The sequence below is a fragment of the Furipterus horrens genome, unplaced genomic scaffold, assembly GCF_987537825.1.
Source record: "Furipterus horrens unplaced genomic scaffold, mFurHor1.1.pri manual_scaffold_8, whole genome shotgun sequence".
In the NCBI taxonomy this organism is placed as follows: Eukaryota; Metazoa; Chordata; class Mammalia; order Chiroptera; family Furipteridae; genus Furipterus; species Furipterus horrens.
In genome coordinates, this window is record NW_028327178.1 from 38,274,120 (window position 1) to 38,287,226 (window position 13,107).

Consider the following 13,107-nt stretch of genomic DNA (forward strand, 5'->3'; position numbering starts at 1 on the left):
CTCCAGAACTGTGAGAAATAGTTGTTGCTTATAAGCTGCCCCGTCAATAGTATTTTGTTATAACAGCCCAGGCCTACTAAGATAGTTGCTGTACAGTATTAGTGTACTAGGGCTGCAAAAACAAAATACTACAAACTGGGTGCCTTAGAACAGAAATTTATTGTCTCACCTGTCTGGAAGCTAGGGGTCTGAAATCGAGGTGTCGGCAGGACTGTGCCCCCTCTGACACCTGTCAAAGAAGGATCCTCTGTGCCTCTTCCAGCTCTGGCAGCCCAGTCCTCGTCATTGGTCTTAGCCACTGCATCAGACACCTTTGCTTTGAAATTCAACACATCCAAAGGAAGCCTGATGAAATTCCAGTATTCATTTCATCAAACAGCACTTCCATCAAGGTGTTGGTATAGTAGGAAAATTCTATGGCGGTGGTGCCCTTTGAATGTTTCTTCAGAAAGCATCTATGTAGTGTCTATGACAAGCTGCCACAGGGGAAACAGATGTGAGCAGGAAAAGGTGGCCCCACCCTCAGCTCATAATCTAATGAGGATATAGACATGAAAATGAATGACTCCAAGAGGATAAATGAAATTAGTGAGGTGGTGCAAAACTTGGCTGGAACTCTCAAGGGAGGAGTAGTTAGTGTGTCAGAGGCAGCATAGCACCGTGGGTAAGAACGTGAGCTCAGCAGCCAGAGCACCTGGCTTTTCTACATCCTAGCTGTGTGATCTTGAAAAAAAATCACTTAACCTTCTCTATGTGCTTCAGTTTCCCAATATTTAAAATGAACATGCTCAGAGCACCTCTTTCATAAATTGTTGTGAGGATTAAGAAGTCAGTGTATCTAAGGTGCTTAAGAACAGTGTCAAACATCAGTGTTATATGTGTGTGTTAAATTAATACCCTACACTAAACAGGGGAGCAAGTTCCCTGGTTACTAGGCTTTCTCCTTTTTTGCCACTTTATCTCCCTTTTGGTATTAATCCTATACACAGTATGTACAGTATACAGTGCAACTTGAAAGTAATGGAGAATTACTTCTTTTCCCCACTTTTCAGTTAAGATGTGTATAGATAATCTAATTTAAACCCATATTTCTCTCTCGCTAATATTCATTTATTACTCCACATCTGTTTTCTGAGCATCTAAATATGGGAAAACCACTGAGAGAAAACAATCGTCGGCAGCCGTCCGTCTCGAGAGACGATGGTGTAGCTTCTTAAGAGTCTATCTGCACCGCCGAGAATGGTTGTGCAGTCCGACTCGGGAGTGACACGGTATCTGTCTCCTCCTGTGTTGAATTGACATCTTGCGATGATGCTGGAGTGTCCTCTCCAGTGAAGCTGAAGCTACAGAGCCTGGGCAGGGTGATATGGACGGTCTGCTGTTGCCCATGCAGCAGACCCCCCCTCTCTTCGCAGCTGAAGGGTCCAAGGGAAAGACGGAGTCAATACAGCTTGGCTTCAGGTGCGCCGCAGGAGTTGCCGGTGTTGACTACAACGTCAAACCGCCTTAGGGACTCCGGCTCCGGATTTTCTGTCAGAGTTTACTCCCTTAGCCTTTCCCCTGAAGAGGTATGCCGCAAGGCAGCGGAGGTTTTTTGGAGTCAGAGTTTTCCTTCTCTGAGAGAGAAAACAATATGCTTATGATATTGAGAAACTGGCAAGACACATGGGACGCAATGAGTTGGCTTTCCCCAGGGCAGGTTCCACCCTGTTGGCATGAGGGATCTAATAAAGGCCTTGCTGGCTCATACAAACAGTTCTATTTCGTGAAGCAGAAAAAGCCTCCCTGCCTCTGAGCAGATCTCAGCCTCCACTTGCCCCTTGGCCAGGAACCTATGTATACAGCACAATCATAGGCAGGTGCATTGACTGAGACTAGTTAGGTACCATGTAATAATAAATCTTTTCCTCACTTGACAAATGATTCCAGAATGTTGAGCAAGAGTTAATACAGGTTTTGTGAAAGTCTAAATCTCAACCAGAAATAAATTTATGATCTGGAAGAATGTATATTACCACTAATAAGTTAATACCTCTCTTCAAAGAATGTTACTTTAGCTGATAAGAAGTGTGTCCCTACATAAATAATATATAAACTAGTTATTAACATAGTGTCAAAACAACTTAACATCGCTATTTTATAGAAAGCTAAAAAATTCTTCATGCCTGTGGATTATTTAGCATGCCAAGTATGTTCAGTATATAATGTATTTCATTTTAATTTTTAATTTTTTATTTTTAATAACTTTATTTATTTACTTATTATTTATTTGTTTTTAGAGAGAGGGGAAAGGAGAAAGAGAAGGCCTCCCATGCGCCCCCAACTACAGACCTGATGTGAAACCTAGGCATGTGCCCAGACTGGGAATCGAACCAGCGACACTTGGTTCACAGGCCAATGCTCAATCCACTGAGCCACAGCAGCCAGGGCTATCTATAATGTGTTTCATTATTAAACAAATTTTTACTCAAAATTTTTAAATAACTATTGTGACAAATAATTTTTGTAGCTTACCATTTTAGGATTCTTACCTAAGAATTTTTTTCACTCCATGAAAAAATGCATTCATTGAGCACTATGTGCCAAGAAATATACTACATGATTTTTACCCTCCCAATAAACCTATGAGATAGACTCTGATATTAATCCTGTTTTATATATGAGGACATTCAGATTGTTCCATACAATGGAATACTATTTTCTACCATAAAAAGAAACAAACTACTAACTCATGCAACAATATGAATGAACCTCAAAATCATTATGTTGAGAGAAATCAGACACAAAAGGCCACATATGTTGTACTGTTCTATTTATATGAATTTCTAGGAATGGAAAATACAGCAGTCCCTCTCTATATCGCAGTTCACTTATTGCGGCCTCACTGTATCGCAAGATTTTTAAAAATATTATATTTAATTATTTATTGCAGATTTTTCACTATATCGCAGGATTTTGCAGTACTGTATACGTATGTTGTTAAAGTTATGTAGGTTTAAGAGTGTAGAATATGTTAAAGAACATAAGTAGTGTTTATAAGAGTGTGGAAAAGGTTAATAAGGGAGTGGGAAAGGTTAATAAGGGACTAGGAACGGTTTATATGTGTGCGGGAAGGGTTTATAAAGCCTTAAAATATATATAATACTAAAATAAATGTAAGGTTCCTACTTGACGGATTTTCACCTATCACGGGGGGGTGGGTCTAGAACGTAACATTCACCGTAAGTGAGGGAATGCTGTATTTAGAAATCAGCCTAGTGGAGGTACATCCAGAGGTAGATTGCACAGGCACAATAGAACTTCTGTGGCTGAAGAAAATGTTCTAAAAGGAGATTCTAATGTTAATTGCACAACTCTATAAATTTACTGAAAATTATTAAATTCACACTTACAGTGAATGCATGTTATAGTATTTAAATTATGCCTCAATAAAGTTGTTTATAATGACTTACATGCTTTAATCTAGTTTTGATAAAGTGAAAAAAATGTGTAGTTCTTCACATTTACATGTGCAGTAAGGATGTAAAACACATAACTATCTTTCTGTAACTATTTTGGTACAGGCTTTTTATAAGTAAGGGGCTGAAATTAATGATATTTTGTCCTCTCCTTTCCCTATGATTGTATATTTCTTTTTCTCAAATTAAATACTCCACACTGACTGTCACAGGTAATTCAGACCATGAGCTATTGGGCTGGCCAAAAAATTTCTTTGTTTGTTTTTTTCCATAAGATGGTTCTAGTAGCACTCAGTTGTCTTTAACTTCATTGAAAACCATTTTATTAGATTGCATTGTGAAAGCTGCCATATTAGTATCCATTTAAAAAACTATCAAAATTGATGAATTTTTATATAGCCATTTTAATATTGAAGATGGAAGAAAATAAGTGACATTTTCAGCATATTATGCTTTATAGTTTCAAGAAAGGTAAAAGTACAATTGAAACACAAAAAAAAGATTTGTGCAGTGTACAGAGATGGTACTGTGACTGATTGAATGTGTTGAAAGTGGTTTGAGAAGTTTCATGCTGGAGATTTCTCGCTGGACGATGTTCCACAGTCAGACCAATTGAAGTTAATAGTGATCAGATCAAGACATTAATTGAGAACAATCAGCATTATACCAAGCAGGAGATAGCCAACAAACTCAAAATATCCAAATCAATAAAGTTATTGGTGAAAATGAAAAATGTGTCTTTTATTTTACAAAAAAACTAAATGGACTTTTGGCCAACCCAATAGAATCTTGAACTTCAAGGACCAAACATCCCCAGTTCCAACTATTCACCAGCAACCCCGAAGGACCTGTACTCCAATAGCCTGTGACTGGTTGAGGAACAAAATGCTAAGATTCTGGTATGTGGAACCACGTTTCATCACTGGTGAGGGAATTTGTTCAAAGGAAAACATTTATGTTTGTCTGCTTCAAATGATTTGTACATAAATTTTCATTGCTAATCCTTGGCTAATTAATGTCCACAAACACAGAACTATTAAGAAAGTCACTTTTAAAAAAGAATCAATCATCCTTAAATCGATGACTGTAAGTCATTGGCCTGAAGTCTCAAAATAACTCTTGTATTAATCATTGTTATAAATATATCAATGGACACAGTAAAAGTCTTAGATTTCACTGTTCTTGCTCAAGATTTTCACATCACTTTCACAAAGGAAAAGACCCTTGTTGAAGTTAACAAATGGTTCTCCTTCACGACAGTTCTATAAACAGAACCTCAGTGAAGTTGAGTTTTCCTGTTTATGGCCAAGTTACACAAACATACAACTGAGTCTGCTTTGTGGCAAGTACTCTCACTCTTAGTCATAACTCAAGTGTGTGTGCTTCCCCATCAATATCGTTCAGGTTAGGTATACATTCTTATGCACACAGCGAAGTGTAATTAAGGAACATATAAAAGATGTGCTGAATGTCAATGTACAAAATCAAGACCAAACGTTTGGTAGATATGTGCACTTCATTCCTTGTGAGTATAGTGTTTGTGACAAGCTAAACAAAAGCTTATATTTTATACATAGCCTTAGACTTCTTTATAGCCTTAAACTGTACCTTCATGCCACCATCATTTCATTCAGCATTTTCAGAGCACCTATATTGTTCCAGGCTTTGTGCTAAGCATAATAGATACAGATGTAAACCAGACAGACAGCTCTCAAACACCAAATACTTAATGTCTGAGCAATAACAGCTATATAAAATCTTGTTTAATGAATATTAAATTCAGAGAAACCACAGTGAATGTTTTTCACACAACAAACAAAATTCAGACTTTTGAAACACCCTGCCTATTGACACATGCTACCATTTAAGTATCAGCATTGTTATAGAACAAGGACCATAAACTCAGGGTTTATTCTAAGATGTGATTTTATTATTTTTGATATTTTTTGAAAAATCCTTCTGACCTGAAATTCTAAAGCCTGACTGGCCAAAGACTTATTTTTAGAAAGTTCAAAGAAATATAATTATTTTAGTTAACTCTTTTTCATCTCCCATCTTGAGCAGACTCAAGACTACCATCACGACTTCTGGCCAAGATGAAGGTGTAGACAGACATGCTGCATCTCCCTCCACAACTAAGAAGGAATACAACTACCGCAAAACCAACAATAACCAGAAGTTCCAGAAAATAAATGGAAGTCCAACATATGACGTTATAAAGAAGTGGTGCTCATCCGGACGGGTAGGAGGGGTGAAGCCGGGGAGGATAAGTCAGGCTGTCCTGTCCGCAGCAGCAGCAGTAATGGCAGCAGGACAGCGGTAAGCACAGACACCCGTATTTAAGGGGAGGGGAGAAGTGCCTGGGGAGCACCCCCAGCTGCAGACCAGACCCGTCAGCTTGTGATTTCAAAGCCGGGGAAGGCAGACCTCCATCGCCTTGGACTGTGAGGCCCAGAGTGAGTAGGGACAGAGGAGGAGGCTCTTGGTCTCTCAGCGGAGACTGAATGGCAGGAAACCATCTTGGACCCCCACCCCCACAGAAAACGCCACAGTGTGGTGAGACGCATCATCTGGTTGTGACGAGTGCATGGGGCTCCATCCTCTATAGAGTAGGAGATGTGACAGCCCCGCGCAGGAAGCAAAGGTAAACACAAAACTATCAGGATGGCACAGATCATGATAGAGATCCCAGTGACAAAGCCGAACAGACAGCAAATTTCTAATCTAACGAAGCAGCAGATAGAAAATCTTTCTGAGGCACAGTTCAGAGCTTTGGTTATAAAAGCGCTTACAGACCTAACAGCAGATCTTAAACAAGACAGGGAAGAAATGAAGGCTAGTCTTGCTGAAATGAACAAAAACACGTATGAAACTAGTGATGAGGGCAAGAAAACCAGGGATCAAATCAACAAATTGGAACATAGGGAAGGAACAAACAGTCAACCAGTACAGAAACAAGGAACAAGAAGTGAGGAAAATGTGGGGATGCTCAGAAACTTTTTGGACAGCAATAAGCGGGCCAACATTTGAATCACAGGGTTGTGAGAAGGTGAAGAAGAACTAGAAATGGGAAAATTATGTGAAAAAATAATGAAGCAGAACTTCCCTAACTTGAGGAAGGAAATAGACTTACCAGTCCAGGAAGCAGAGAGAGTTGCAAAAAAAACTGGACCCAGGGAGAACCACACCAAGACACATTATCATCAAAATGTCAAAAAATTAAGGATAAAGAGAGAATCTTAAAGCCAGCAAGAGAGAAGAAGAGAAATACATACAAAGGAGTCCCAATAAGACTCTCAGCTGATTTCTCAAAAGAAACTCTGCAGGCAAGAAGGGACTGGCAAGAAATATTCAAAGTAATGAAAAGCAAAAAACTACAACCACGATTACTCTATCCAGCGAAGCTATCATTCAGAATAGAAGGGCAGAGAAAGTGCTTCCAGGACAAAGTAAAACTGAAGGAGTTCATCAGATCCAAAACACTGTTATAGGAAACATTAAAGGGACTTGTTTAGGAGAAAGAGGGTCAAAACTATGAACACTAAAATGAAAACTGTATCACAACAACCAACAACAGAAGCTAGGGAATCGAAACAAAGGCAAATTAAGTAGACAACGAGAGTGGAAAAAGAATTATAGGTGTGGGGAACATTATGGGGGGTGATCAGCAGGGACGGGGACGGGGGGAAAGGGAGGGAGATGGTACAGGAATTAAGAAACATAGTAGGAGGGAGTGAAGTAGATAGGAAGATGTTGAGAAGAACTATATGTACAACCAATGGGCATGGACTAAGGGTGGGGGACAACTGGAGGGAGGGATGTCACTGGGTGGAGGGGAACAAAGGGAAAAGAAATTGGGACAACTGTAACAGCATAATCAATAAAGCATATTTTAAAAAAATGACTACTCAGGCACAACCATTGGTTAATCATAATCTCTCTTCCATTCTCCCCCCCCCCTTCTCCCACCACCCTCCATCTCACACTTCTCTGTAAGGCAGGTCTGTACAAGCAGCTGCCAAAACTGGGCTATCACAGTGTCTAGTAGTTTGGCCTCTGGAACTCAGCTTCCCCTTCTGATCTCTGACACACTTCTCATTACATGAGAATCTCTCGCACCAACAATCATGCTTCTTCCCAAACCCTTACCTCTGAAAGCAGAAAGCACTATTCAGCAGAGCTTTTGTTCACCTCTCGTTTTTAGGGAAGCACAAGAGTTAATACCTGATGGCATTTTTTTCCTGTAGACTACACCCTGGCCTAGATAGAATGACTTCCTACTCTATCTAGGATTGTGAACCCAGGTTTAATGACCTATTTATTCTGGAAACTCAATTAAGAACAGGAAACATGATTTTTCTGGACCTCCCAAATAATAGTATCAAATTATGAACACAATTAAAATACTAGTTTGGGGAAAAAGAATGGTCCTTTCCTAGGCAGATCTGGAGGAGAGGAGTGGTTGAAATTTTCTTCAATTTCTTCCTTCTCCTTGCCTCTACTCTCTCTATAATTAGAATAGTTCTCTCCAAAGTTGGGTGTGCCAGGAAATCCAGTGGGTGCAAGAAGTGAATATTGAGTTCTCTTTACACTTCTATTTCTTAAAAATAAGACATGAGGATTCTATTCTTCTGAATAATAGAATGGTTACGATCTTGTATTCTTCTGACTACAGTTTCACTGGTTATCTCATGGTAAATTACTTAAAGACCATTTATTTAAATTTAAAGATGAGTTATGCTTTTTTCACAAAATGTCCATATTTGCTGAATTTTTCTGGATGACAAATGACTGCCAGTAATATACTACCTGATGGATATTTACAAAACAATAGAGGTAGTTATTCTGTTCTGTCAAAAGTCAAAGTTGTTTTAACAATGCGTAAAAAATAAATACTATTCTTAAAAAATGTATGCTTTGGAAAGAGCAGTTTTGAAAAACATGTTTGGAAATGTTTCGTTTTTATTGCTAGCAACATGGAACTCTTTCTCTAAAAGTTCTCATAGTTGCACATTTTTAAAATATGAAAACAGAATTTTTTAACATATTTTCCAAAAGAGGATCTGCATTATGTTTTGTTTGAAACATTAAAACACAACACCTTTCTACCAGGAAGTACTGAATGCCACCTGAAAAGCAAGAATTTACTGGCCAAGTTTCTACTTTAAAAGATTTTAGAATAATTGAAGGACGGGGCAGAAATATGAGCAGCATGATTTTGTGAACTCAGCACGAGACCTGTGCCACTACACAGGGTCCCATTCTTAGAAATTCCCCTCACTTAGTTTAATGCTCTGCTATCACCATCTTTAAATTCTTAATAATTTTTTAACAACGGACTCCACATTTTTATTTTGCGCTGCACTTCATAAACTATGGAGTTGGTTCTGGAGCTCAGTCAATAAAATTCTTCCATTTGAATCTATATATTTATTTTTTAATATATTTTATTGGTTATGCTATTACAATTGTGCCAGTTTTCTCCTCTTTGCCCCACTCTGACCTATACCCCCTTCCCTCCAGCAGTACCCCCACTTAGTTCATGCCCATGGACTGTGCATATAAGTTCTTTGGCTTCTCCGTTTCCTATACTACTCTTGACATCCTCCTGTCTATTTTGTATCTACCAATTATGCTTCTTAATTCCTGAACCTTTTCTCCCATTCAACCCCCTTCAGATAACCCTCCAAAGGATCTCCATATCCATGATTCTGTTCCTGTTCTGGTTGTTTGCTTCGTTTGTTTGTTTGTTTGTTTTCAGATTCATTTGTTGATAGTTGTAAATTTGTTGGCTTTTTAATATTCATAGTTTTGATCTTCTTCTTTTTCTTAAGTAAGTCCCTTTGTCATTTCATATAATGGCTTGGTGATAATGAACTCTTTTAGCTTTATCTTGTCTGGGAAGCACTTCATCTGCCCTTCGATTCTAAATGATAGCTTTGCTAGATAGAGTAATCTTGGTTGTAGGTCCTTGCTTTTCATCACAGTGAATACCTCTTGCCAGTCACTTCTTGCCTGCAAAGTGTCTTTTGAGAAATCACCTGACAGTTTGTAGGTAACTCTCCACTTCTCTCTTACTGTTTTAATGATTCTCTCTTTATCTTTCACCTTTGGCATTTTAATCATGATGTGTCTTGGTGTGGTCCCCTCTGGGTCCAGCTCACCTAGGACTCTCTGTGTTTCCTGGACTTGTATGTCTATTTCCTTCGCAAAATTTGGGAAGTTTTCCACCATTATTTTTTTCACATAAGTTTTCAATTTCTTGCTCTTCGTCCTCCTTCTGGCACTCCCATGATTCAGATGTTGGCACGTTTAAAGTTGTTCTAGAGGTTCCCAAGCCTCTCTTCACTTTTTTCAATTCTTGTTTCCTCATTCTGTAGTGGTTGACTGTTTTTTCTTCCTTATGCTCTAAATCATTGATTTGAACCCTGGTTTTCTTCCCTTCACCATTGGTTTTGTGTGGACTTTCCTTTGTTTCACTTAGCATAGCCTTCACTTCTTCCCTGATGTGTTTGCCGTACTCAAGCATATCTGTCAAGCCTATAAGCATCTTTATCACCAGTGTTTTGAACTCTTCATCTGTTAGATTGTCTATCTCCTCGTCACTGAGTTCTCCCACTGGAACCTTGATCTGTTCCCTCTTTTGGGCCATACTTCTCTGTCTCCTCATCTTGACATTTTCCTGTGTTTGTTTGCCTTTGCATCTTAGGTAGAGCTGTCGCTCCTGTTATGTTGTAAGGGGCCAAGCCTTAGGGATTCATCAGTACAGGGCGACCTCTTTCACTGCGTTGTATTGCCCAGCACTCGCCCCTTTTCCAAGCATTTCTCCTACTTCAATATGGGACTGGCACCTCTCTAGCTGTTGCCCTGGCCATTGTTCCCAGAGTGGGTGGGTCCATGGATGTTCTAGGACCGTGGGGCCCTTCAAACAAATGGACTCTACTGAGAGACTGACAGTTTCTGCTTCTGCCCCAACCCTCATTGGTTTGCACAGTCAGAAGCAATGAGGCTTGATTTTCCCCAGTGCTGGGACCGTGACCTGTGCAGTCTGGTGAGGACCTGGGAATGCTCCCCAGGTGTCCCTCCTGACTTTTTAAAACGTGTAACTGTGCTTTCCACTGGCCTGCCACTGCTGCCACCACCACACCGCATCCTCTCCACCCCAGCTCCACCCCTCCTACCTGTCTGGATGAGTATTTCTTCTTTATATCTTTGTTTGTTGGACTTCTAAGCAGCTCGATTTTCTGGAACTTCTGGTTGGTCCTAGTTTTGAGGTAGTTATATTCCTTCTTAGTTGTGGAGGGAGACACAGTGTGTCTGTCTACATCTCCATCTTGGCCGGAAGTCCCCCTCACTGATTTTTATAGCCAGACATTATGGTGTTTTATCTCCCTGGCACTGGAACCCTGGGCTCTGTGTTCTGGCCTGGCACTGGGATTGCTCACTCCCAAGGTATCCTTCCCAATTTTTATCCACTACATGTGAATATGGAACCTCCCATTCCACCACTGCCACCCCTCAGTGCCACATCATCTCTGCGCCTCCCTGCCCATGTCTGCCACTCTGCCTGTTCTACCTGTCTGGATGAATGTGGCTTTTTTAAATCCTTGGTTGTCAGACTTCCATACAGCTAGGTTTTCTGACCGTTCTGGGTCTTATTTGTTTTGAGGTTTAGTTGTAATTGCACAGGAGGCGAAGCATATCTACCTACCCCTCCATCATGACTGGAAGTCCTGAATCTACATATTTTTTGAGATATCTTTTCAGCTGTGACCATCACTAAATTCAACTATTAATATAAAATACCTTTGATTTGTTATTTCATAAGTGTTAAACTTAACATGTCAAAAATAATTAGACATTATTAATTTTACATACTGTATATTTATAGTTACAAACAATCACAAATAAAATAGTCAGGGAAGCAAATTATTGTGGTCTTTTAATAAATAAAATGAAAAGTATTTTCACCATTATTTTTCTTTTAAATTTCTATATTTGCATGTTTCACGTACACATCATATATTAATAAAGTAATACATGCATATAATTTATAAATAAATAACATGTATTGGCACTGCATGTTCAACAACTTGTCATTGATGCAAGTGCATAGTCAAAAGAGTTTCTAAAATTCTCAGTGATAATCTTTCACTTTTGGAGCCAAGCTCCAAAATTACTCCCTCTTCCAGCAACATTTTCCTATTCCTCAGCAATAATTCCCAGCAGCTGAAGAGAGCAATTATAGCTCAGTGTAAACGGGCTTTGGGGGTCTGGACTGAGTTCAAATCCAACTGCGCTACTTTATGACATAGCCACATTTCTTGACCTGCTCACCTGATCCAGTTCCCAGCAATGTCGTGAGGGCCTTGTGTAAAGACCTGACACACCCTCGTTCACATGCTCATTAAGCATCACCAACTCCATCATTTACACCTGGCCTTAGCGGTGCGCGCCTCTGATGGACTCTGAGCACCCGATCTATCTATTTCAAGTTTTATTTGCCCTAATGACTCTGGATAGTGGCACTTTAGGCAGTGGGATAAAGTGCATCTTTTCGATGACATCGGAATGATTGCTACTACTGATAAAACCTAAAAGTTCTCTCTCAAAATACACCACGCAAGCTAACTGCTAGTAGCTTCTCAGAATAAGGTAGGAGAGCTGAAGTGCCGTGAGGGAGGGGCGCCAATGAAGCCCAAGGAGACTCAGGTTGAGCCTGGACAGAAGCTACCTGGCTGAGGAACAGAATCAGAACTGGACAACAGTTCCCTGTATCCCTGAGAGCAGCTTCGGACTTGCTCCTCTGCTCCCCTAAATCTGCCCTCAGCCTCCATTCACCTAGCGCGCTTTACTCATTCCCGTCTCCCGCAATGCGTTGGCAAGGGCGGTGCTCCCAAAGGATCACTCGCGGGACACCACGCGCACCTCCCGGGGTCGCCAGCCAGCGGGGGAGTTGAAAAAGTCCTTCCCTGTCCCCTGGGTTCACTAGCGCGCGCAGGCGGAAAGCTGCCAATTCCTTTGCCCCTTGTTGCTAGCCTGCGCGGAGAGGGAGCCGCCCCCAGTTCCCCGCCGCCCCTCGCTCGCTCCCCGGACCTCACCTGGATGGTGCGGCCTCTGCCCGGGGCGGTGGGCCCCCCTACTAACTTGCAGTAGAGTTCGGGCCGGGACCGCGTGCCTCCGGGCTCTGGCTCCCCGCAGGTGGCGGTGGCCCAAATCTTCGCCGCCTCGGCCAGGTTGAAGTAGGGTGGGTGCAGGCTGAGCCTGCCGACGGCTGGGGGTTCCCGAGCGGCCTCGCACACGGCGGGCAACAGGAGCAGCAGCAACGGCGGGACTGGCCGCCGTACCCAGTCTCGAGCCCGCGTGGCCGCAGCCATCCCGCTGCGCACTGCCCTCCCTCCTCGGCTGCCCGCGGAGGGGCTGGGGGGGAAGGGCACCACGGACTACACAGCACAGTCTTCCTGCAACTCGGGAGCGCAGCCCTGGAGCGCGCGGCGTGGGGGCAGCTTCTCTCCTGTGGAATCTGCAGCGGCTGGAGCGGGCACCGCGGGATCAGGAACTGACAGCGCCCAGCCTTGGGCCAGCAGACGGCGTCTCTGCAAGCGCTCTGTGCACTGCAAACTTCGCGGGCGGGGAAGGCAAAAGGCGT

The 13,107-nt window shown here is 41.6% G+C and overlaps 1 protein-coding gene across 1 annotated transcript in view; it reads right to left on the reverse strand.

Moving 5' to 3' along the window:
* LAMA3 (laminin subunit alpha 3) overlaps positions 1-13,048 on the reverse strand; it is a 267,981-nt gene extending 254,933 nt beyond the window's left edge. Inside the window, exon 1 of the mRNA XM_090285716.1 lies at positions 12,560-13,048. Within this exon, the coding sequence (XP_090141842.1) occupies positions 12,560-12,835 (276 nt within the window). The 5' untranslated portion in view covers positions 12,836-13,048. The remainder of the gene's footprint in view (positions 1-12,559) is intronic.
* Positions 13,049-13,107: the final 59 nt, after the last annotated feature.